At 47.3% G+C, this 27113-nt stretch overlaps 1 protein-coding gene across 11 annotated transcripts in view; it reads left to right on the top strand.

Moving 5' to 3' along the window:
* NLRP1 (NLR family pyrin domain containing 1) overlaps window positions 1-27113 on the top strand; it is a 76742-nt gene that overhangs the window by 12418 nt on the left and 37211 nt on the right. For all 11 annotated transcript variants that reach the window (XR_004054949.1, XM_030922963.1, XM_030922960.1 and 8 more), the window contains 4 exons: window positions 3851-4021; window positions 19700-19870; window positions 22123-22293; window positions 24793-24882. Coding sequence is in view for 10 of the 11 variants with exons in the window: in XM_030922963.1 (XP_030778823.1) it covers window positions 3851-4021; window positions 19700-19870; window positions 22123-22293; window positions 24793-24882 (603 nt within the window). In the remaining variant the exon portion in view is untranslated. The remainder of the gene's footprint in view (window positions 1-3850; window positions 4022-19699; window positions 19871-22122; window positions 22294-24792; window positions 24883-27113) is intronic.

The raw sequence follows: 27113 nt of genomic DNA on the forward strand, positions 1-27113 counted from the left end.
TTCTCAGAGGAAGAAATGTTTGATGTGGGTCTTCGTATTCAAATTTTTAAAACTTTTTCTCACAATAAAATTCATGTTCATTATAGGAAAAAAAAAAAAAAAGATACGTAGGCTGGGTGAAGTGCCTCCACCTGTAATTCCAGCACTTTGGGAGGCCGAAGCAGGTAGATCACTCGAGGCCAGGAGTTCGAGACCAGCCTGGCCAACATGGCAAAACCCTATCTCTACTAAAAAATACAAAAATTATCTGCGCATGGTGGCACATGCCTGTAATCCCAGCTATTAGGGAGGCTGAGGCATGAGAATCAGTTGAATCTGGGAGACAGAGTTTCCAGTGAGCCGAGATCGCAATACTGAACTCCAGCCTGGGCAACAGAGCCAGACTCTGTCTGAAAAAAAAAAGAAAGGATATTTAGATAAGCAAAAAGATGAAAAGTAGTAGCAACCAGAATTCCATCACTCTGAAATGAAATGACCATCATTAAAAATTGGCCGGGCATGGTGGCTCACACCTGTAATCCCAGCACTTTGGGAGGCCGAGGCAGGTGGATCACCTGAGACCAGGAGTTCGACACCAGCCTGGCCAACATGGTGAAACCCCGTTTCTACTAAAAATACAGAAATTAGCCGAGCGTGATGTCAGGCACCTGTAATCCCAGCTGCTCGGGAGGCTGAGGCAGGAGAATCGCTTGACCATTCAGGGGCAGACGTTGTAGTGAGCTGAGATTGTGCCACTTCACTCCAGTCTGGGCAACAAAGAAAAACTCAGTCTCAAAAAAAAAAAAAAAAAAAAAAATAGTGGTCAATTGTAAGAACCCCAGTCTTTTTTCTGTGCACATTTCTGCATGTTGTACTTTTTATTTTATAGTCAGTTTTAGTTTCTTCATATATCAAGGCTATCTTCTTGTGTGTGGGTGTGGTGGGTGTGGGTTTTTTTGTTTTTTTGTTTTTTTGTTTTTTTTTTGGTTTGTTGTTGTCTGAGACAGAGTCTCGCTCTGTCACCGAGGCTGGAGTGTAGTGGTGCAATCACAGCTCACTGTAGCCTGGACCACCCAGGCTTAAGGGATCCTCTTACCTCAGCCTCCCTAGAAGCTGAGACTATAGGAGCATGCCAACATGCAATGATAATTTTTGTAAATTTTTTGTATAGAGATGGGGTTTCGCTATGTTAACCAAGCTGGTCTCAAACTCCTGGGCTCAAGCAGTCTGCTCACCTGGACATCCCAAAGTGCTGGGATCACAGGCATGAGCCACCATGCCCAGCCCTTCATATACGTGTGTGTGTGTGTAGAGAGAGAGAGATAGAGAGAGACAGACACTCTTGCTCTGTCACTAGGCTGGAGTGCAGTGGCACGATCTGGGCTCACTGCAACCTCTGCCTCACAAGTTCAAGCAATTCTTATGCCTCAGCCTCCAGAGTAACTGGGATTACAGGCACGTGCCACCACACGTAGCTAATTTTTTTGTCTTTTTAGTAGAAACGGGGTTTCACCATGTTGGCCAGACTGGTCTCGAACTCCTGACCTCAAATGATCCTCCTGCCTCGGCCTTCCAAAGTGCTGGGGTCACAGGCGTGAGCCACCATGCCCAGCCCTTCATATATTTTTAAGTAGTCTGATACAACACCATTTTGAATGACCACATGCTATTCCATAGGGAAAGTGCCATGGTTGATTTGACTATTCTCCTGTTCTTGGCCATTTTAAGCTGTTTCTAGTTGTTCATAGTTATAAATGTGAGGTAGGTGTTAAAGGACCTGGATACAGGTACTGCAAGTAGCAGTGGACAGATGGGAAACCTTCGAAGAGTTCCAAGCAGCTACAGACAGAGGCCAGATGGTGGCTGGCTGGGGGATGGGGACTGGGATGGATGGGCAAAGGGAACCAAGAACACCAGGCCAGAGAAGAGAGTTTGGGATGGGCGGGAGCAAGTGGAGCCTCTGACATGGGAAAGTCAGTGGCTTCAGCCGCAAGTGGGAGGAGGAATTTTCAAGGAACTGAATCGGCTAGTCTAGGCAGACGGAAGAATAAGGCATTTACTATAAACAAACAAGAAAGTTCAGGAAGAAAGGGTGGAGGTTGGCCAGGGGCTGTGGGAAGGAAGAGGAGAACCAACCAGAGATATTAAAGAAATGAAGATGGCAGGATGGGAGATTCCAGGTATTTGGTGTGTGATTAAGCATTGTGCATTTTCAAATATAAATTTTTAATGTTTTTCCAGTCACCTTGATGATTAAGGATGGTGAATGCTGACGGAAATAAAAAATTTAAAATGTATTTTTCAAGTTTCACAAAACTAAGTAAATGTAAAAGAAATTCAAATAAACTTTCATTTATGGCTTTTTTCATGTGTGTGTGCGTGTGTGTGTGCGTGTGTGTGTATGTGTCTGTGTGAGTGTGTGTCTGAGATGAGATCTCGCTGTGTCTCCCAGGAATAGTGCAGTGGCACGACCATACCTCACTGCAACCTTGGCCTCCCATCTTCAAGCCATTCTCCTGCCTCAGCCTCCTGAGTAGCTGGGACTACAGGTGCACACCACCACGTCAGCTAATTTTTTTAATTTTCTGTAGAAACAGGATCTTACTATGTTGCCCAGACTGGTCTCAAACTCCTGGGCTCAATCGATCTTCCTGCCTCTACCTCCTAAAGTACTGGGATTACAGGCAAGAGCCACTGCACTCAGCTGGCTTTTTCTGTATGTTTGTGGTACTTGTACTTCCACAGTTATTACAACTTAAAACTGCTCTAGGACTTTTGGGATACTCTGTAGTAGCTTTTGATTCTCACATACCCCTCTGCAGCAGGTTCTATTGCTATCCTCTTTTAGCAGCTGAGGAGACGGAGTGAGGCACAGAGGAGCAGAGCCCACGTGCAGGCAGCTCCTTGCCTCTGCTTCTTTCCCCCACGTGGCTCTGCAGACTTACGGAGAAAGATGAATTAAGGTTGGGGACTTGTTGGGACAAATTAGATCAAAGAATTACTGGGATGTCGATGTGGGGATATCCGGCCAGAAAATAGAAAACTCAGCTGAAACCTGGAATAGAGCTTTGAGTAGTCGAAGCCTTGGAGGTAGATGAGGTCACCAAAGTAGCGTGTGAAAACACATCGATTAAATTAAATCGCATGAGTCAGAGTCCACTCTAACACTCTCAGACAAAGTCCATCATCCCCTCCCCTTAGGCTGCAAATATTCCCTCCTAGGGCACTCCCCACAGCCATCTCTCTCCTGCAGACTCTATGATCTTGTTATCCTGGGAAGGGGATCGGGTCCCCTGTGAGCCAACCTGGACAGTAGTGCATATGATCATACACAGTCTTCCATGACAACACCTTCCTCAGGCCATCTCTCCCAGGCTCTGCTCCTGCCTCCCGTCTTCTTTCCCAGGCACTGGGACTCCAGAATGTCTGTGCCAAAGGAACACAGGTGTGTCTGCATCAAAGGGAGGAAGGCTGTCAAATTTTTTTAATGAAAAATTGTTTTGTTATCTGCAGTGCCCAGCACAGAAGCCAGGCCCTATGCTGAGCAATGCAGATAAAAAATTAAAAAATAAAAGACCAATGTCTGTTCCTGCCCTCAAGGAACTCCCAGACTGAGGCGGAAACAGACATACAAGATGAACACTTGAGTGTGCTATGGTAAGGGCTGTAGAATGAGAAGCCACATGGAGGAGAGGGAGCTAGTCCTGGGTGACAGGGGCAGACAGGCAGGGAGGCTGGTCAGTCCTGGAGATGGCACTACCCGCTGTGGCCTGGTGCTCAGGAGGACAAAGCCCAATTGTGTTGTGCAGGGCTGGGCACCTCAAACCCCTGCCAGACACATCACATCTCTCCTGTCCTCTCTCTCCCTCAGGTTCAGGTGGGTCCCAGTCACAGATGCCTACTGGGAGATTCTCTTCTCCATCCTCAAGGTCACCAGAAACCTGAAGGAGCTGGACCTAAGTGGAAACTCGCTGAGCCACTCTGCAGTGAAGAGTCTTTGTAAGACCCTGAGACGCCCTCGCTGCCTCCTGGAGACCCTGCGGTAAGTCTGACCTGGGTTCTGTTCTGAAGCAGGGATGGGGAACAGATCCAAGGCAGAAGCTGAGTCTGGGCTGAGGGATTTGTCTTTGTATTTATCAAATATTTGTTGAGGCCCTCTCTGGCCAGGGTGACTTTAGTAAACACAGATAGGATTTTTGGCTCATAAAAAAAAAAAAAATTCCTTCATAAAGTGAGGTTTGAGGGAGGTCTGAAGAATACAGAGGATTTAACTAAGCGAAGCAGGAAGGAAAAATTCCAGGAAAAGAGAATAGCATGTACAAAGGCTCTGTGTAGAAGGCAGGATGAGGCAGTCAAGGAATTGAAAGCAGGCCAGTGTGGCTGGAGGGCAGATAGCAAAGGAGTGAGATAAGGCTACAGATACCAGTAGGAACCAGACTATGCAAGGTTTGTGCGCCATGTTGGATTTGGGGTCTTTTCCTGATGGTGTGGAATTTTAAGCAGAAGGTTGACAAGATCAGTACATTTTCAAAATAGAAACTGGCTGCAACATGAAAAATGGATTGGAAGAGTGCAAAAGTAGAGGTTGGGAAACCAATTAGTAAGAAAATTGCAGTAGTCCCTGCAAAGATCGTGATGGCTTGGACTAAGGAAAATATAGTACTTTTTGTAACAGACAGTCATAGCTTGGACTATGGTATTGGCAATGGATATGGAACAAAGTGGCTAGATGTAGGAGAGCTGCAAAAGTAAAATCAACTGGGCTTAGTGATGGATTGAATTTAGGGAAAAAAGGAAGAGGAAGATATCAAGGATGATTTTAGGTTTCTGACCAAAGCAGCTCATGGGATAGTGGCATCTTCATTAAATGGGGAATACTAAAAGAAAAGTGATTTGGGGGTGGAGCATCATGAGTGTGATCTCGTGCTTGCTGGTTTCAAGATTCTTTCAAGGTATCCAACTGGACTTGCCAAATAGGTATCAAATAAAGCTCTATCCAAAGATAAGATTGCCCCATAAAACAAATCTTAACAAATTTGCAAGGACTGAAATCATACAAAGCATATCCTCTGACCATGATAAAATGAAATTAGAAATCAACAATAGAAGGAAAGTTGAGGAGTTCATAAATACACTGAAATTAAAACCACACTCCTAAATAACCAAGGGCCAAAGAAGAAATCACAAAGGAAATTAGAAAATACTTTGAGAGGGATGAAAACAAAATCACAACATGCCAAAATGTATTGGATGTAGCTAATGCAGTGCTTAAAGGGAAATGTATAGTTATAAATGCCTCTATTTTAAAAAAAAAGGAAAGGTAGAGCCAGACATGATGGCCCATGCCTATAATCCCAAAGCTTTGGAAGGCCAAGGCAGGACGATTACCTTAGGCCAGGAGTCTGAGACCAGCCTAGGCAACATAGAGAGACCCTGTTTCTACAAAAACATAAAATAAAAAATTAGTTGAGAATGATGATGTGTGCCTGTTGTCATAACTACTTGGGAGGCTGAGACGCGAGGATCATTTGAGCCCAGGAATTCAACACTGCAGTGAGCTGTGATTATGCCACTGCACTTCAAGCTGGGCAACAGAGACAGATCTTATCTCTACAAAAATTTTTTTAATTAATGAAAAAAATGAAGATACCACTACACACTTATCAGAATGGCCAAAATCCAAAACACTGACAATACCAAATTCTGGTGAGGATGTGGAACAACAGGAACTCTCATTCATTGCTGGTGGGAATGTAAAATGAGACAGCCCCTTTGGAATACAGTCTGGCAGTTTTCTACAAAACAAATATGCTTTTACCATAGGATCTGGCAATCACACTCCTTGATATTTACCAAAATGAGTTGAATACCTCTGTCCACACAAAAACCTGCACGTGAATGTTTATGGCAGCTTTGTTCATCATTGCTAAAACTTGGAAGCAAGCTGTCCTTCAGAAAGTGAATGGACTCACTCGCCATCAGAGAAATGCAAATCAAAACCACAATGAGATACCATCTCACACCAGTTAGAATGGCAATCATTAAAAAGTCAGGAAACAATAGGTGCTGGAGAGGATGTGGAGAAATAGAAACACTTTTACACTGTTGGTGGGATTGTAAACTAGTTCAACCATTATGGAAAACAGTATGGCAATTCCTCAAGGATCTAGAACTAGATGTACCATATGACCCAGCCATCCCATTACTGGGTATATACCCAAAGGATTATAAATCATGCTGCTATAAAGACACATGCACACGTATGTTTATTGCGGCACTATTCACAATAGCAAAGACTTGGAATCAACCCAAATGTCCATCTGTGACAGACTGGATTAAGAAAATGTGGCACATATATACCATGGAATACTATGCAGCCATAAAAAAGGATGAGTTTGCATCCTTTGTAGGGACATGGATGCAGCTGGAAACCATCATTCTTAGCAAACTATCACAAGAACAGAAAACCAAACACCACATGTTCTCACTCATAGGTGGGAACTGAACAATGAGATCATTTGGACTCGGGAAGGGGAACATCACACATCGGGGCCTATCATGGGGAGGGGGGAGGGGGGAGGGATTGCATTGGGAGTTATACCTGATATAAATGACGAATTGATGGGTGCTGACGAGTTGATGTGTGCAGCACACCAACATGGCACAAGTATACATATGTAACAAACCTGCACGTTATGCACATGTACCCTAGAACTTAAAGTATAATAATAATAATAAAAATAAATAAAATACTTTTAAAAAAATTGTGGTACAAACAGACAGTGGACTATTATTCAGTGCTAAAAAGAAATAAGCTATCAAGCTACAAAAAGATATGGAGAAACTTTAAATGCATGTTACTAAAATAAGCCAATCCGAAAAGGCTACATGCTGTATGATTCCAACTGTATGACATTCTGGAAGAGGCAAAAACAAGGAGATAGTAAAAAGATTAGGGGTTTCCAGGGCTTGGGGGAAGGGAGGAATTAATAGAGCACAGAAGAGTTTTAGGGCAGTGAAACTATTCTATATACTATAATCGTGCATACGTATTATTTTACAGCAATCAAAATCTATAGAATGGGCACCACCAAAAGTGACCCCTAATGTAAACTATGCACTTCGGGTGATGATGTGTCCCTGTCAGTCTATCAATTGTAACAAATGTCACCACAATGTACTAGTGTGGTACAGCATGTCAATAGTGGGAAAGATTGTATGAGGGATGCGGGGACAGGGAGTATATGGGAACTCTCTGTACTTTTTGCTCAGTTTTACTGTGAACCTAAAACTACTCTAAAAAATAAAATCTATTGAAGAAGGAAGAGAAGAAGAAGTGGAGAAATCTCAAATCAGTAACCTAAACTTACACTTTATGCGTTTGTTTTCCTTGGCTCTTTCATGTTAGTAAAGAAATTTTTTTAAAAAGCAAACAAAACCAAAAGCAAGCAGGGGGAAAGAAATAATAAAGACTAGAGATAAATGAGACAGAGAATAGAAAACAATACAGAAAACCAATGAAACTAAACGTTAGTTCTTTAAAAATACCAACAAAATTTGACACCTTTTAGCTAGACTAAAATTAAAAGTAAGAAGATTCAGATTACTAAAATCATAAATAAAAGATGGAGTATCACAACTGAACTTACAGAAATAAAAGGATTATAAGTGAAAATTATGAAATATTGTAAGCCAACAAATTAGATAACCCAGATGGAATGGGCCAACTTCCAGAAAGACACAAATACCTAAACTGACTTAAGAAGAAATACAAAATCTTAATAGACTTGTAACAAACACAGATATTGAATTAGTAAGTTAAAAACTTTCTATGAAACAAAATACAGGCCCAGATGGCTTTACTGGTGAATTCTACCAAATATTTAAGGAAGAATTAACACTTATCTTTTCAAACTCTTCCAAAAATAGCAGAAAAGAGAACACATGCCAATTTGTTCTATGAGACCAATATTACCCTGATACCAAAATTAGACTAAGATAACCAAAAGCATCACAAGAGAAAAAAAAATCTACAATCCAACATCCTTTATGGATATATATGCAAAATTACATAACAAAATACTGACAACATATAAAAAGGATTGTAGACCATGACCAAATGGGATTTATCCCAAGAATGCAAATTGAGTTTAACCTAGGAAAATTGATCAATGTAATGCAAGATGTTAATAGAACAAAGAACACAAACCGATGGTTATCTCAAAGACAAAAAAAAGCATCTGACAAAATCCAACACCTTTTCATATTGAAAACACTCAGCAAACTAGAAATAAAAGGGAACTTTATCAACCTGATAAAGTTGTTACCAGTGAAAAACCCACAGCTAACATTATACTTAATGGTGGATGACTGAGTGCTTTCCCCCTAAGATTAGGAATAAGACAAAGATGTCTGTTCTTGCCATTTCTATTCAACATTGTACTCAAGGTTCCATCCAGAGCAATTAAGCAAGAAAATGAAATTAACGGCTTCCAGATTGAAAAGAAAGTAAACTGGGCCAGGCGCGGTGGCTCAAGCCTGTAATCCCAGCACTTTGGGAGGCCGAGACGGGCGGATCACAAGGTCAGGAGATCGAGACCATCCTGGCTAACACGGTGAAACCCCGTCTCTACTAAAAATACAAAAAACTAGCCAGGCGAGGTGGTGGCGCCTGTAGTCCCAGCTACTCGGGAGGCTGAGGCAGGAGAATGGCGTGAACCCGGGAGGCGGAGCTTGCAGTGAGCTGAGATCTGGCCACTGCACTCCAGCCTGGGTGACAGAGCGAGACTCCGTCTCAAAAAAAAAAAAAAAGAAAAGAAAGTAAACTGTTATGTGCAGGTGACATGATGTTGTATGTAGAAAACCCTAAGGAATCTACAGATATTCAAATTAGGGCCGGGCGTGGTGTCTCATGCCCTGTAATCTCAGTACTTTGGGAGGCTGAGGTGGGTGGATCGCTTGAGTTCCGGAGTTCAAGATTACCCTGGGTAACGTGGCAAAACCCTGTCTCTACCAAAACTACAAAAAATTAGCCGGGCGTGGTGGCACACTCCTATAGTCCCAGCTACTCAGGAGGCTGAGGTGTGGGAGAATTGCTTCAGCCTGGTAGGCAGAGGTAGCAGTGAGCTGAGATTGTGCCACTGCCCTCCAACCTGGGTGACAAAGGGAGACCCTGTTGAAAAAGAAAAAAAAAAAACTACGATTTCTGCAAGGTTTCAGGAAACAAGATCAATATACAAAAGTTCGTTGTACTGCTATACACTAGCAGTGAACAATCCACAAATTAAATTAGGAAAACAATAACTTTAACAAAAGAAAGCTTGTACACAGGGAACTACAAAAAATGGTTGAAAGAAATGGTGTAAGACCTAAACAAATAAAAAGATGTCCCGTGTTCATAGATGGAAGACTTGATACTATTTTTTTTTTTTTTTTTTTTTTTTTTTTGAGACAGAGTCTTGCTCTGTCACCCGGGCTGGAGTGCAGTGGAGTGCAGTGGCCGGATCTCAGCTCACTGCAAGCTCCACCTCCCAGGTTTACGCCATTCTCCTGCCTCAGCCTCCCGAGTAGCTGGGACTACAGGCGCCCACCACCTTGCCCGGCTAGTTTTTTGTATTTTTTAGTAGAGACGGGGTTTCACCGTGTTAGCCAGGATGGTCTCGATCTCCTGACCTCATGATCCACCCGTCTCGGCCTCCCAAAGTGCTGGGATTACAGGCTTGAGCCACCACGCCCGGCCGGAAGACTTGATACTATTAAAATGACAGTACCCCCGAAACTGATGTACAGGTTCAACACAATCCCTGTCAGAATCCCAGCTGCCATTTTTGCAGAAATGGACAAGCGGATTCTAAAATTCACAGGCAAAAATAAGATTGCATGTCAAGCCTGGGGAACACCCCCACCCCAGTATTTAATGGCCAAATAAGAGCCAACAAACAAGCCTGAGAAGGAGGGGCCACATAGATGAAAGGGACACCAGGAAAGAGAGGTGTCGTGGAACCCAGCAGAGGAGAGGGTCTCAAGGAGGTCAGCAGGGGCTACTGATAAGTACTGAAATTTGTCCATAGGATTAGTGATAGGAAAGTCATGAATAACCTCAGCAGAAGTAGCTTACGTGGCATGAAGAGGCCAGAATGGAGACTGGAGTGGATTAAAGAGGGAGAAAGAGGTTAAAAAATGAGACCACAAATACACTTTTTTTCAAAGACTTTGATAGTGAAAAGGAGGAAAGCACTAAAGCAGAGGGGATGGTGGGCTGAGTAAATGTGTGTGTCTGTCCATCTGCTTACTTGCATTTAAGAAGGAAAAGATCTCAGTTTGAGAATCAGTGGAGGAGGAGTGATAAAAGACACAAGATGGAGAAGGAATCATTGATGACTCTCTATCCTCAGAGGGAGGAGGGAGGAGAAAGATTGGCCTTGGAAGAGGGAGGAAATGTCTCCTCTACTGTAACAGGAGGGGAGATGAGGACAGGGAAGAGAGAGGTAGGAACATAGGATTCACTCTGAGAAGCTGAGAGGTTCCCATCTGATGGCTTCATTTTTGTCTGAGAAATAGGAATTGAGTTGTCTGCTAGGAGTGAGTGTGTGGGTTGAGGTGCTGGATGTTTGGAAAAGGCAAGATCTTCAAATGGCCATAATAGAGTGTGAGATCTCTGCCTGTCAGGCATTGCTGTGGCCCATGTGAGGGTCATGGTCATGATTCTAGATGGCAGCCACATACCCTGTTGCACAGGTGGGAGTTGGGGTGGAGAGTGGGAAGATAGCAGAAGTCAGGGTTAGCCAGAGGAATGTGATGGAAGGTCAGAGGGTAAGAAATTCAGGGATACTGCCAATGAAGGATCATGGAATCTAAGCTACATTCTAAGGAAATGGAAGAAAAGAAAGTGATAAGAGATTGAGAGAAGGGAGATTGCAAAAAAGGAAAGCAATCAAGAGATTGCTCATTGAAAAGGAGTTACAGTGGGAGAAGTTGAGCAGGCAGAGTAAGGAGGCAAGCCCAGCCTCGTGCTGTGACTTGCTGTATCCATGAGGCTGCTCTATCCACTCCTAAGACCTATCCAAGGAGAACCACCAGAGTCCAGTAACAATGCTTTTGAGTAGGACTAAGGAATCCTGGTTCTACCTCAAACTTCACACCCCAGTAGGAAGACACCAATCTTCAATGTACTCTTTTTACATTGGCATAGAATTTCACTATCTCAAACCCAAACACCTCCATATCCATTAATTCCTTGGGCCTTCCAAAACACACCCTGCAAAAATGGCAGAGCAGGGACAATTATTTCCATTTTCCATATATAAAGAATGGACTGAGGAAGGACATTCCCTGGAGCCAGACACACACAGGTTCCAATCTTGCCTCTAACAGTTACAGATTGAAAACTATGGGTAGGTTTCTTTAGCAAGTTTCAGTTTACTCATTAATAACATGGATTTACTATGTATATTGCACAAGGTGGCTACAAAGTCAAAGGAGATCATGTGTGCTATGTACTTAGGGTCATTTATGCTATATAGTTAGGACATGTATGCTGTGTACTTAGGATCATATATGCTATGTACTTAGGACATGTATGCTGTGTACTTAGGACATGTGTGCTATGTACATAGGGTCACATATGCTATGTACTTAGGGTCATGTGTGCTATGTACTTAGGGTCACGTATGCTATGTACTTAGGGTCATGTGTGCTATGTACTTAGGGTCACGTATGCTATGTACTTACGGTCACATGTGCTATGTACTTATGGTCACGTATGCTATGTACTTAGGGTCACGTATGCTATGTACTTAGGACGTGTGTGCTATGTACTTAGGATCACATATGCTATGTACTTAGGGTCATGTGTGCTATGTACTTAGGGTCACGTGTGCTATGTACTTAGGGTCACGTATGCTACGTACTTAGGACATGTGTGCTATGTACTTAGGATCACATATGCTATGTAATTAGGGTCATATGTGCTATGTACTTAGGGTCACGTATGCTATGTACTTACGGTCATGTGTGCTATGTACTTAGGGTCACGTATGCTATATACTTAGGACATGTATGCTGTGTACTTAGGATCATATATGCTATGTACTTAGGACATGTATGCTGTGTACTTAGGACATGTGTGCTTTGTACTTAGGGTCACATATGCTATGTACTTAGGGTCATGTGTGCTATGTACTTAGGGTCACGTGTGCTATGTACTTAGGGTCACGTGTGCTATGTACTTAGGGTCACGTATGCTATGTACTAAGGGTCACGTGTGCTATGTACTTAGGGTCACATGTGCTATGTACTTAGGACATGTATGCTATGTACTTAGGGTCATGTATGCTATGTACTTAGGGTCACGTATGCTATGTATTTAGGGTCATGTGTGCTATGTACTTAGGGTCACGTGTGCTATATACTTAGGGTCACGTGTGCTATGTACTTAGGGTCACATATGCTATGTACTTAGGGTCACGTATGCTATGTACTTAGGACATGTATGCTGTGTACTTAGGGTCACGTATGCTATGTACTTAAGGTCACATATGCTGTGTACTTAGGACATGTATGCTGTGTACTTAGGGTCACGTGTGCTGTGTACTTAGGACACATGTGCTGTGTACTTAGGGTCACGTGTGCTGTGTACTTACGGTCACGTGTGCTACGTACTTATGGTCACGTGTGCTACGTACTTACGGTCACGTGTGCTACGTACTTAGGGTCACGTATGCTGTATACTTAGGATCATATATGCTGTGTACTTAGGACATGTATGCTGTGTACATATGCTATGTACTTAGGGTCACATATGCTATGTACTTAGGGTCACGTGTGCTACGTACTTAGGGTCACGTGTGCTATGTACTTACGGTCACGTGTGCTACGTACTTACGGTCACGTGTGCTACGTACTTAGGGTCACATATGCTGTATACTTAGGATCATATATGCTGTGTACTTAGGACATGTATGCTGTGTACATATGCTATGTACTTAGGGTCACATATGCTATGTACTTAGGGTCACGTGTGCTATGTACTTAGGGTCACGTGTGCTTAATACTTAGGACATGTATGCTATGTACTTAGGGTCACATGTGCTATGTACTTAGGGTCACGTATGCTATGTACTTACGGTCACGTGTGCTATGTACTTAGGACATGTGTGCTATGTACTTAGGGTCACGTGTGCTATGTACTTAGGGTCACGTATGCTATGTACTTAGGGTCACGTATGCTATGTACTTAGGACATGTATGCTGTGTACTTAGGGTCACGTGTGCTGTGTACTTAGGGTCACATGTGCTGTGTACTTACGATCACGTGTGCTATGCACTTAGGGTCACGTGTGCTATGTACTTAGGGTCACGTATGCTATGTACTTAGGATCACGTATGCTATGTACTTAGGACATGTATGCTGTGTACTTAGGACATGTGTTCTATGTACTTAGGGTCACATATGCTATGTACTTAGGGTCATATGTGCGCTATGTACTTAGGGTCACGTACGCTATGTACTTACAGTCATGTGTGCTACGTACTTAGGGTCACACATGCTATGTACTTAGGACATGTGTGCTATGTACTTAGGGTCACGTATGCTATGTACTTAGGACATGTGTGCTATGTACTTAGGGTCACGTATGCTATGTACTTAGGGTCATGTATGCTATGTACTTAGGGTCACGTATGCTATGTACTTAGGGTCACGTATGCTATATACTTAAGACATGTATGCTGTGTACTTAGGGTCACGTATGCTATATACTTAGGGTCACGTATGCTATGTACTTAGGGTCACGTATGCTATGTACTTAGGGTCATGTATGCTACATACTTAGCACATGTATGCTGTGTACTTAGGGTCATGTATGCTATGTACTTAGGGTCATGTATGCTATGTACTTAGGGTCACGTATGCTATGTACTTAGGGTCATGTATGCTATATACTTAGGACATGTATGCTGTGTACTTAGGGTCACGTATGCTGTGTACTTAGGGTCACATATGCTATGTACTTAGGGTCATGTATGCTATGTATTAGGACATGTATGCTATATACTTAGGATCACATATGCTATGTACTTAGGATCACATATGCTATATACTTAGGGTCACGTATGCTATGTACTTAGGGTCACATATGCTATGTACTTAGGGTCATGTATGCTATGTACTTAGGACATGTATGCTATATACTTACGATCACGTATGCTATGTACTTAGTGCCTAAGTTGTCCTAAGAGGCTCAGAGAAATTAACAACTTTCCCAGTTCACATAGTTAGCAGTGGGAGAGCTGGACACAACTCAGTGAGGGCATGACCAGCACCAACACCTGCCTCCTCTGTATCAGGTAAGCCAGGGCCTGATTAATTCTGGCTCACTGGGGGTAGCACCATAAAAAGAAAGAAAAGTGGCCTAAGATTACCAAATCTGGATCAGGCAAATGTGAATATTTCCCACAATAAAAACGTCTCCACATGGAAGAACACACAGCCTTACACATGCTTGGATGCCAGACTACCCAAGACCCACAAGCAAAGTCCTAACGATTATATTCCTATTTTTTTTATTTACCTGCATCTCCCCATTTCCTCCCCCACCTCGCCCCTGGTAACCACCATTTATTCTTTCTTTGTATGTATTTTACTTTTTTAATATTTCACCCACAAGTGAGACCATGTAGTGTTTTTCTTTCTATGTCTGGCTTATTTCACTTTTGGATTTATCTTGAAATACATTGAGTAAGCTGGTGTCAAGTATTCTGGGGTTTTTTCACTAATGGCATGTAAAATTGAGCACATTACACAGACAAAGGAGAAATTGGTGGGAGTGGGGTTGGAGAGCTCAAAAAAGGAATGCTGGAAAGGGCAAGGTCAGGGGAGAGACCAGACAGAGGGTGTGGAATCAAAGACACATGAAGGTGGACCCTTGGCCTCCTCTGGGACAGAAGAGAAAGGACTATGTGATGACACAGGCAGCTGAGGACGGAGAGGTGGAGGGACATTGAGGGTTTTGGTTTCCACAGCAGCAGCATCCTTTAAGCACCAACCTTTTGCCAGGGCTTCCCTAAGAACGTGGCATACATGATCTCCTTGGATCTTTGCAGCCAGCTGGTACAATAGACATGGCAGATCCATGATATTGATGAGTGAACTGAAACTTGATAAAGACATCTGCCATGGTCTTCAACTTGTGACTGACAGAGGCAAGATTTGAACCCATCTCTCTCTAGCTCCAAAGCCTGTGCCCTTCACCTGCCCACTGGGGTCACTACTGCCCAGGGTCAGATGGCCTCAGCCTCCTCACAGAGTTCCAATACCGACGGTCTTCACTGGGGCTTGGGAGTGGGTAGGACTGGAGAAGGGAAGTCCACACAGCACAGCTTGTAATGGTAAGTTGTTCAAAAATGAATAAAGCCCCAAGAGAGATGCATTTGTTTATGCTGAGATGAGTCCTGGGGGCAGGAACATGCCCAGTGAAAATGAGCTTGTCAACAAGCAGGAAATCAGATAAGCCAGGTGGGTAAAACTGACCACCCAGGGAGAGAGTGAGCTGGCAGGAGACAGCCATCTGGGAAGAAGGCCCTCAGCTGTGAGATGCTAGCCACAGGCGGTGAGCACAGAGCCACATCTGCCAGCTGTGTCTGGACTTTCTTGAGCCACACTCTGTAGCTCAGGGTTGGGAGCAGAGAAGGAAGACAGCGATTGTCCAAGGAGACATTACCAAGGGCCTGGTGCACTCTAAAATGCCAAGTGCTCTACAATGCCACATACTGAGTCATGTCGTGTGTGTCTGTATGTGTGTCTGTGTGTCTGTTATGTGTTTCTGTTGTGTGTGTGTCTGTTATGTGTGTCTGTTGTGTGTGTCTGTATATGTGTGTGTCTGTGTGTGTGTCTGTGTGTCTGTGTATGTGTGTGTTTGTGTGTGTGTGTCTGTATATGTGTCTGTGTGTGTGTGTCTGTATGTGTGTCTGTTGTGTGTGTGTGTCTGTGTCTGTGTGTGTGTGTATCTGTGTGTGTCTGTGTGTGTGCCTGTGTGTGTGTCTGTGTGTGTGCCTGTGTGTGCCTGTGTGTGCCTGTGTGTGTCTGGGTGTGTGCCTGTGTGTGTCTTGTGTGTGCCTGTGTGTCTGTGTGTGTGCCTGTGTGTGTCTTGTGTGTGCCTGTGTGTGTGTGTCTGTGTGTAAGAGAGACAGGGGGAATTGGGGTTTCGCTCCGTCACCCAAGCCGTAGTGCAGTGGTGTGATCATGACTCAATGCAGCCTCAAATTCCTGGACACAAGCCATCCTCCTGCCTTGGCCTCCAAAAGTGCTGGGATTACAGGCAGGAGTCACCGCACCTTGCCAGGATGTGGTTTAATACAGCTGACCTTAGATTCCAGGTTGGATAGGAAGGTCCAGAAGGAAGTCAGAGAAAAACAAAGGGGAAAAGTAGGTCTTGTGAGAGCAAGGAGAGACAGGGATGTTTGGAGGCGATGTCCCAGAGGCTCCTGAAACTCAGCATATTCTTACCTAGACTCTCCTCCCTAACTGAAAACAAACTGCGCCTCCTCTCAGAACCAACTGCTTCATTTTCAGGACCCAGTACAAAATGCAAATGCAGTGTCCTAGCTCAAAAGTCAGGACGAAAGTGCTGTTAAAGGTACTAAGATACAGAGCTTTTTCTTTCTTCCATAGTTTCTCTCTCAACCTATCCCAGTGTTTTTTTTATTTGCTATTTAACGATGCATTCCCTTGGGCACTGGGACACTAGCAGTGTCTGTCCAGACCCTCAAAGGTGCCTGGAGGCCTCTCCACAGCTAAGCATGTGCACATGGCCCACCAGATGCAGGCTGCGTCTCCCATAAGTCACCAGACCCAGGCAACATGCCCCAGAGTGGGTAAAATGTCAAGCCAGATGTCTGTCCTTCCCATGGGCCACCACCCCAGCCTAAAGCAGATGGGAGACCCTCCAGGGCGTTGCCAGGATGCATTAGCTGTCCAGATCAGTGGTGGGGGAGACTGGCCCCCACCAAATCACCAAATGTGCCATGATGCTGCCAGCCCACATCGAGAAAGGCTGCCACCTGCCCTACCCCGGGATGCCCCACCTCAACCTACCCATGCCTGATCCAGGCCCCCACCAGAGATAAAGGGTGGCAGTAATCACTGGGCTGAGGGGCAGGTTGAGTGGGGATCCCACAACCCTCAAATGCAGTATGGCCAAGAACTGTCTCACCCCGAGCAAAGGAGGGAGGTGGCAGGAGGTGGCAGGAGGTGGCTGAGGCCCCATGGTCCCGTCAGACTTCACCTACGAGACACAAATTTAAGGACAAAATTGGCCTTAAGAAATGTTGATGGCCACCACAGAGCATTAACCCCCTAATCTAGAAGGGTCCTCCTCACACCCCTGCCAGTTCCAGGTCCTTCTGAGCACGGGGCCCTGTGCAACTACCCTGGTCATACACCAATGAAACTGACATTGTTCTCACATCTACCTTCTCAGTAAGTGACAGCAGCTTCTACTCTGAATCCAACCTAGAGGCCTCCCTGGACTCCACTGAGTGCCACAGGGTCTACTCGAGGCATCTCCCGAGGTCACTGCTCTGACCCCATTGCTCATCCTCCCCGCAAGACCCCTTGCCTCCCGCCTTTCCCCACCCAGCCACCTCCACTCCCTCAGAGATCTTGCTTTTTTTTTTTTTTTTTTTTTTGAGACGGAGTCCCGCTCTGTCACCCAGGCTGGAGTGCAGTGGCACGATCTCAGCTTACTACAATCTCTGTCAGGGATTGTTCTAAAGCAATGTAGAGACCAGGTCACTGCTGTCCTCAAGAACTTTCATGGGTTCATCACTGCCACAGGAAAATAGGTTTAAACATCTTACAGTGACATCCGAGACCTACCACTGTCTTGATATTTTCCAGCTTTACCCTCAAACTTTCTCTCTAGCTGGGTAGTCTTTATGCCAACATTACTATACGAACCGCCTGCTGTGATTTCACATCTGCCCTACCAGCCACACGTGCCCCCGCCTCCGCCCTCACCTCAGTGAACCCCTCATTTAAGGCTCACCTTTTCCTCCCTGCCTTGGCAATCACTCATTCGTCTGCCTTCAGCTGTACCTGACGTGCCCCTCTTCTGATACTATTTCGTTCATTTATTTACTACATACTTACTAAGCACCTACTATATGCTAGACCCTGCTCTGGGCACTGGGATATGACTAGCAATGAAAATGGGGCTGGGCACAGTGGCTCATGCCTGTAATCCTAACACTTTGGGAGGCTGAGGTGGGTAGATCACCTGAGATCAGGAGTTCAAGACCAGTCTGGCCAACATGGCGAAACCCTGTCTCTACTAAAAATACAAAAATTAGCCAGGCATGGTGGCTGGCACCTGTAGTCCCAGCTACTCAGGAGGCTGAGGCAGGAGAATCCCTTGAACCCAGGGGAGGGAGGTTGCAGTGAGCCAAGATCATGCCAGTGCACTCCAGCCTGGGCGACAGAGCAAGACTGCATCTCACACGAAGGAAGGAAGGGAGGGAGGGAGGGAAAGAAAGAGGAAGAGCGAGAGAGGAAGGTAAGGAGGGAGGGAAGGAAGGAAGGAGAGAAAAAAGAAAGAGAAAGGAAGGAAGGAAGGGAGAGAGAGAGGAAAGGAAGGAAGGAAGGAAGGAAGGAAGGAAGGAAGGAAGGAAGGAAGGAGAGAGAAACAGGAAGAGAGGAAGGAAGGAAGGAAGGAGAGAGAAACAGGAAGAGAGGAAGGAAGGAAGTGGGCAAAATTCCTTCCTCAAGGAGCTCACATTCTAGTTGGGAGGGAGGACAAGAAGCCACATAAGAAAGTAAAATATATTGTGAGTGACATGAGCTGTAGAGAAAAGTAAAGCAGAAAAGAGCAGGGAGTCTGGGGGCAGGTGTTCAATTTTAAGTGGAGAGATGAGGCAAGATGTCACCAAAGCGACTTCCTTCTGAGCAAAGACCTGACGCAAGTGGAGGAGCAAACTATGAGATATCAGTGCCAGAAGATTGTTCCGGGCAGAAGTGCAGCAGAAGCAGCAGGTGCAGAGGCCTTAGGTGGAACTGTCCCTGGGGTGTGGAAGGAATAGAGAGAAGGGCAGTGAGGATGGAGCTAAAAGAGATTAGAGGCGAGGGCCGGGCGCGGTGGCTCATGCCTGTAATCCCAGCACTTTGGGAGGCTGAGGTGGGTGAATCACAAGGTCAGGAGATCGAGACCATCCTGGCTAACACGGTGAAACCCCATCTCTACTAAAAATACAAAACATTAGCCAGGTGTTGTGGCGGGCACCTGTAGTCCCAGCTACTGGGGAGGCTGAGGCAGGAGAATGGCGTGAACCCGGGAGGCGGAGCTTGCAGTGAGCCGAGATCGCGCCTCTGTACTCCAGCCTGGGCGACAGAGTGAGACTCTGTCTCAAAAAAAAAAAAAAAAGGTGAGGACAGAGATTATGAGGATCCAAGTCCTCAGGGCCCTGTAGACCAGGAAAAGGACCTTGAATTGTACTCTGAGTAATGTGGGGAAATTGGAGGGTTTTAATTAAAAAGGATCAAAAAACTATGATGTGTTTCTATGTCTATCCCCAGGTACCCTGTGCATTTCTGGGGCCTGGGAGGGTTTTCTAAACCTCTACCTGACCCACAGGCCTGGCGCATAGTAGGTGATCAGTGGGTGCTTGTGGGTGTTTGTTGAATCAACAGGTAAGTAACCTCAAGACCGTGGGTGTGTGTCTTCCACAGGTTGGCCGGCTGTGGCCTCACAGCTGAGGACTGCAAGGACCTGGCCTCTGGGCTGAGAGTCAACCAGAACCTGACCGTGCTGGACCTGAGCTTCAATGTGCTCACGGATGCTGGAGCCAGATACCTTTGCCAGAGACTGAGTTGGCCGTTCTGCACGCTACAGCGACTGCAGTAATTGTTCTTGGTGGGCAGGGGGAGGTGGAGGGAACCACCTGCCACCATGAGGCAGGTGGAGGGTAAGGGCAGAGAGAAGGTGAGACCTGCTTTGTGGGAGTGGGAGGAGCCTGCAGGATCTCAGCCAGGGAGCAGAGGCTCAGGAGGAAACTCATCCACCCTTGGACAGAGGGAGCGGGCCTCCAGGCTCCAAATACAGCAAGAGAAGCCAAGTTGAGTCAAGGGGCATGAATGCTAGGTGGGGACAGGGGGCAGAATTTGTGGCCATTTTCACAGACTGCCACAGAGGAGGATGATCATAGTGCCCACTGCATAGAGCTATGAGGATTGCAGCAGTGTTTTTCTATCCCTCTCCTGTTCCCACCAGCTGTGATCTGCCCAGTAACAGGTCCTCTTCCTTGGCATGGGGTTCTGCCATGGAGAGCTGAAATCACTGGTGTCCACTGAATTCGATTTTCTATCTCATCTGAGGGAACAGAGCCATCCCCCACTACCATGTAGAAACAAGTCCGGGCGCAGTGGCTCATGCCTGTCATCCCAGCACTTTGGGAGGTCGAGGCAGGCGGATCACTTGAGGTCAGGAGTTTGAGACCAGCCTGGCCAACATGGTGAAACCTTGTCTCTACTAAAAATACAAAAAGTAGCCAGGCGTGATGGTGGGAACCTGTAATCCCAGCTACTCAGGGAGGCTGAGGCAGGAGAATCACTTGAACACAGAAGGTGGGCATTGCAGTGAGCTGAAATCACATCATTACACTCCAGCCTGAGCGACAGAGCGAGACTTCTTCTCAAAAAAGAAAAGAAAAAAGAAACAAGAGTGAATAGTTCCCTCTCCTGGTCCTGCTGGGCCTCCTCCGTCCATGCACAAAGTTACACATCCCCCTCTGTACACCCGCTCAGGGGGCTGCCTTCCGGGTCTTCTTTTGTTTCTGCCCAAACCCTGAAAGATCCTTGTTTACACCTTGCGAGATCCTTGTTCACACATCACACGTCCCTTCCTTCTTCCTAAGGCCAAACCTCTCCCTTTCCCAGGGCCACTGCCTGCTTCCCCACTCAGTAACCCTGATCAGAGTTGATGGGAAGGGGAGCATGGGAAGGGAAGACAACGCGGATCCCATCCTAACATCAGGGGTCAGCGATCCCTGGTCGGCTGGGAACTCGGTAACACTTGTAAGATTGAATCCTCGCTATATCTACAGAAGACGAGATTGGGTCTTGGAGAGGTTCATTATTTTCCCAAGGCCACATAGCCAGGAAGTAGCTGCACCAGGATTTGAAGCCAGGTCTGACATCAAAGCCTGGTTTTCCGTTTTCCCAGTCCCCTCTCTTAGCGAAGGCCCTGTAATGCTTTGTGACATTTACAAGCTTGGACTGCAGCTGGGTCTGAGCAGATCCAGCTGGGGCAGCCAACAGTTCTAGAAGCAGGGCTGAGACCCCAATAGCAGAGGATCCCCAGACAGGGGATCCCCCAGAGACAGCCTACATATATACAACATACAGCAGATACATAGCCCTTTTCTGGCATAAATGCTATCACAGCACAAACTCTGCCCTGCACTTTGCTTTATCGGTTAAAATATATGCTGGAGACGGTCCCACATCAGTACATACAAAGTCACATCGTTCTTTTTAATCACAGCGTGGAATTTCACTACATGGACGTACCATCATTTTTGTCCATCGCCTGTTATGAGCAGCCAGATTGTCTCCAGTGTTCGCTGTAAACAGTGCAGCAGTTACCATCCCCCCATGCGTCCTGAGACCCAGTATATTATCTGTAGCTTACATTTCGAAAAATAGAACTGCTGGGAAAAGGGCATGTTGCTAATTTTGCCCTCTAAAAAGGCCCTACTGGCCGGGTGTGGTGGCTCACACCTGTAATCCCAGCACTTCGGGAGGCCTGGGACACAGAGCGAGATCTCATCTCAAAAAAAAAGAAAAAGGAGAGAGAAAACAGACCCAGGTGTACAAGTGGGACGTTGAGTAACTTACTCATCAGTGTGGACAGAGTGAGGGGACAGGATCAGGTGAACCACACAGGATTGAGAAAGGGTGGGTGCCGACATCTTGAGGGGTTCCATGGCTGCAAAAGGAAAGTGAAAATCTCTCAGGTTAGTTTGTATCTTCTCTGCATATCACCCCAGACCCTCAAAAGGCCACAGATGCTAGGAAGGAAGATCAGACCCTAGTTACCCTGAAGAGCAAACCCTCAGGACAATGACCTGGGCTGCTGTGTATCTTTCCTGCAGGCTGGTCAGCTGTGGCCTCACGTCTGGTTGCTGCCAGGACCTGGCCTCTGTGCTCAGCACCAGCCCCCTCCTGATGGAGCTAGACCTGCAGCAGAACAACCTGGGCAACACTGGTGTGCAACTGCTGTGTGAGGGGCTCAGGCATCCTGCCTGCCAACTCACACGCCTGGGGTAAGGTCCTGGAGGTCCCTTCTGGGCAGAGGGCAGGGAAGAGGGTTGGGAGGGTGTTGGACAGGGGAAGGAAAAAGGACTGATAAATGCATAGTCAACCCAAGTTTCTTACCAGCTCCACAACTTACACCGTGTGACTTAGACAAGTCACCAAATTCTCTGGAACTCTGTTTCTTCATCTGTGGAATGGGAGTATCATACCCACCTCATGGACTGCAATGAAATAAAATGTATATAAAAACAAGGACAGGCGGGGCGTGGTGGCTCACACCTGTAATCCCAGCACTTTGGGAGGCCAAGGTGGGTGAATCACTTGAGGTCAGGAGTTTGAGACCAGCCTGGCCAACATGGTGAAACCCCATCTCTACTAAAAATATAAAAATTAACTGGGCATGGTGGTGTGCGCCTGTAACCCCCAGCTACTCCGGGGACTGAGGCAGGAGAATCACTTGAACCCGGGAGGCGGAGGTTGCAGTGAGCTTAGATCACAGCACTGCACTCTAGTCTGGGCAACAGAGTGAGACTCAGTCTCAAAATTTAATTAATTAATTAATCAAATAAAAACAAGGACAGTGCTGGGAAGAGAGTCAGGCATGATCAAATGATAACTGTTACTGAGGCCGCATGCTGTAAGGGACTCCCAGGTTCCCCTCACTCCAGGGCAGTGCTTCATTCCTTCATTTACTCATTCATTCATTCACTGAGTGCCTCCCACGTGTAAGCACCAGGCCAGGCCCTGGGGTACAATAGTGAGCAAACAGACATGAGCCCTGCCCTCCTGAAGCTTCCACTCTAGTGGGGAGGAGATGGACATTGGTCACCTGTAAATGCACAAGTCTGTATTTATGAGCTCTGTGGAGTGCTAAGAAAGGAAAGTACAGGGTATTATGAGAATGTAATATTGAGGGAGGATGGGATTTGATCAAAATCCCATTCTCAGGGAAGGCCAGGGAGGACTTCCCTGAGAAAGCGACGTCAGGCTGAGGTCTGAAGGAGGAATAGGTAGCCAGGCCAAGTTGGGGAGAGTAGTCCAGGCCAAGGGATGATGTGGGGAAAGGCCTGGAACAAAGGGGCGCTTGAACCTCGGAGAGCTGAAGGACCCTGAGCGGCCGGAGTGGAGTGAGCACCCAGCCCTCATTTCCCATCCCGTAGGCCCCAGAGATTCTCGCCCTTCCCCGAGGAGCCACCCCCACACTATCTCTGGGCCACTTCCACTCCCCTCTACCTCCTGAGAACAAGCCCACCGGTGGCTTCTGTCTTGACACTTACCTATGGCTCCTGCCAGGGGCCCTGCCATATGCTCAGGGAGCAGACAGGGGCTCCAAACCCCCACATCCAGAGCCTTCTCAGAGGGGGTCCGGGAAGCCTGGGCCTCGGGCCTTCCTCAGCCAGGCCTCCCAAACCTAAAGAAGTGGTCAAGGCAGAATAACGGAAATAGTCTACATTTGGGTTCTCCTGTAGCTGACACTGGCCATTTACAACCATGGGAACTCCATCCGAGGACACAGCACCTTTGTACCCCAGTCTGCTGCTCCCCACTGAGTATTTTTGGCTATCACTACCTCCCTTATGCCGAAGAGCCTCTCTCCAGAGCTTGGCCAGGGCAGGCAGATGTGGCTTCAGGCCCCAGCTCAACACTTACCTGTCAAACCTGGGCTGCTTCCAAGGGGGTTTGCCCTCTAGAGTCCCGAGTAGGTGTCCACCTCCTTCCCTCCTGGAGCCAGGAGTTAGCTGAGAAGAATAACCTTCTACTTCAAGGGCTGCGCTCCTCCCCAGGGGCACAACAGCTCTAACAGCAGTAGGGGAACGCATGCAGAGCCCTCGCAGGAGGCAGAGTCTTTTCACCTCCTCCTCGTCTGGGCCTCAGAACAGGCAGGGCAGGATTGATGCATCCTACGTGACAGAGGACAGAGACCCAGAGAAGACAATCAGCATCCCACATCTGGCAGAAACCCCAGACCACAAGGCCTGGGAGGACGGCGGAACCAGGACTCTCTCTTCCCAGCAAAACTTCCGACCACTGGGAAGAAAAGCCCAGGACCCAGGCCTGGGATTTTGAGGCCATGGGGAAATCCCTGGCAGCCGGCTACAGGGACAGCTTCTGCCAGTGACAGCCACCTCACCCAAGGCCACGTCTCCTTCCTGGGGAGGCCCACGTCTGACGACTGGCCAGTGTTTCAGTAGAAAGGCCCGGCCCCTCAACCCAACTCCTTTAAACAGCTCTAAAGGATCATCTCCCAGAGTCGGCTGAGGCCTCCATGGAGACTGCCTCGCAGCCCACGTCTCCCCGATTCCCTCCCTTCCCTTGCCCTGGCATTGACCCAAGAACGCACTGCAGCGAATCTCCTCACGGTACCCTCCCCCTCTGAGCCCGGCTCCCAGGGAACGCACCCTGTGGCCGCTCCTCCAGAAGGTGGCAGGTCCCGGGATTCTGGGCCCTGGGGACCTGGGGACAACATGGGAGATCCCAGGAGGACCCGTCTCCCTTTGTGCTTTCAGGCTGGACCAGACGACTCTGAGTGATGAGATGAGGCAGGAGCTGAGGGCCCTGGAGCAGAAGAAACCTCAGCTGCTCATCTTCAGCACATGGTAAGGGGTGGCCCCAGAACTCCCTCTGGCTGATCCAGGCCCAGGGCTGAGCAGGAGACAGGGAAAGAGCCTTGGGGTGAGAGACCAACACAGCCAGGGAGAAACTGAGAAACTGCAGCAGCCAGAATGAGGTGCGCTTGTCAGTGCAAATAGAATCAAATCCCCCCCTGCTTAAACTCTTACGTTAGACAAACAAGGAGAGGAAAACATGAAAAAGTAAGTGGACTAAAAAATCAGCCAGGCGTGGTGGTGGGTGCCTGTGGTCCCAGCTACTCAGGAGGCTGAGGTATGAGAATCGCTTGAACCCGGGAGATGGAGGCTGCAGTGAGCCGAGATGGCACCACTGCACTCCAGTCTGGGTGACAGAGCGAGACTGCATCTCAAAAAAAAAAACAAAAAGCCGGGCATGGTGGCTCACACCTGTAATCCTAGCACTTTGGGAGGCCAAGGCAGGCAGATCACGAGGTCAGGAAATCAAGACCAGCCTGACCAACATGGTGAAACGCTGTCTCTACTAAAAATACAAAAATTAGCTGGGTGTGGTGGTAGGCGCCTGTAATCCCAGCTGCTCAGGAGGCTGAGGCAGGAGAATCACTTGAACTCAGGAGGCAGAGGTTGCAGTGAGCCGAGATCACACCACTGCAGTCCAGCCTTGGCGACAGAGCGAGACAACATCTCAAAAAGAGAAAAAAAAGAACAAGAAAAAGTCAGTGGGTGGGTGAGCCAGCGAATCCCCTGGACCCAGCACAGCATGATACCAAATGGCCTCTAGTCCGGGAATCCTTCCTTGAAGAACAGAGAAGGTTTGGAACAATGAAAGCAATGACCACAAGAGGGAGACAAAGACAGAGAGAGCCTGTGCCCTGGGAAAAAGACCACCCTCGCCATCACCATCACCCACGGCCCTCACCACCACCACCACCACACACACCCCTGACTTGAGGGGCAAGCCCCAGGACCAGGAAAGTCCATCTTCCCTTCCCCGAGGAATCTGCTGCAGCTCCCGCATTCTCCCAGGTGGGTGCATTTCTACCTGACCATGAAGGACATCTGTCCCCAGGTTCCTGGCTGCAGTGGCTCACCTGAAATGGAAGAAAAAGAGCTCCTAGGTTGAAGAGGAGTCATTCATTCATAGAACAAACATTCCCTGCAGACTCACTATGTGTCAGGCACTATTTTGGCATCTGAGGACACAGCAGTGAACAAGACAGACACGGCCCAACCTCCAGGAACTTAGTCCAGCAGGGAGACAGGCATGGGTTATCCCACAAGTATCTGCGCAAATGCACCTGGGGTCAGTGCATGTACCAGTGGGCCTATTTGACCTGGTCAAGAGGAGCTGGGTTGAGCTCTGAAAGACAGGACAGGTTGGCTGGGCCTAGGAAGGGATGGAGTCCCGGCAGAAGTAGAGGCTCTGAGAGAGAAAAGAGTGTAGCCCCCTGGAGGAATGGGAGGCCAGGCGTCAGGAGCAGCTACTCAAAGTGTGGTCCATGGACCAGCAGCGTCGGTGTTACTCTCACCAGGAGCTCGATAGAACTGCAAATTCTCAGGCCCCACCCCAGACCCGCTGAACCAGAATCTCCGGGGTGGGGCCCAGGAATCTGTGTGGTATTTGAGACAGAGTCTCACTCTATCACCCAGGCTGGAGTGCAATAGCATGATCTCGGCTCACTGCAACCTCTGCCTCCCAAGTTCAAGCCATTCTTCTGCCTCAGCCTCCAGAGTAGCTGGGACTAGAGGCGCCCGCCACCATACCCAGCTAATTTTTGTATTTTTAGTAGATACGGGGTTTCACCATGTTAGCCAGGCTGGTCTCAAGCTCCTGACCTTGTGATCTGCCCTCCTCAGCCTCCCAAAGTGCTGGGATTACAGGCGTGAGCCACCACGCCCGGCCGAATCTGTGTCTTAACAAGCCCTCCAGATGATCGTTAAGCACAAAGAGTTTGAGAACCAATGGACTAGAGGTCAGTGAGCAAGGAAAAAGTGGCCCAGGTGACATTAGAGGGTGACAGAGGCCCCAGCAAGCCCTTTTGGACCATGTTAAAAACTTTCCATTTTCCCCCTGAAGCAATGAAGAGACATTACAGGGCTGCAGCAGCCAAGTGATGGGGCAGGTTCCTATTTTAAGATTGGCTGCTATGTAGACAATGGGCGGCAGAGGGACCCGAGCAGAAGCAGGGAGACCTTTCAGAGTGATTTGTCCACCTCAGCCTCCCAAAGTTCTGGGATTA

Source organism: Rhinopithecus roxellana, chromosome 19, assembly GCF_007565055.1.
Source record: "Rhinopithecus roxellana isolate Shanxi Qingling chromosome 19, ASM756505v1, whole genome shotgun sequence".
In the NCBI taxonomy this organism is placed as follows: Eukaryota; Metazoa; Chordata; class Mammalia; order Primates; family Cercopithecidae; genus Rhinopithecus; species Rhinopithecus roxellana.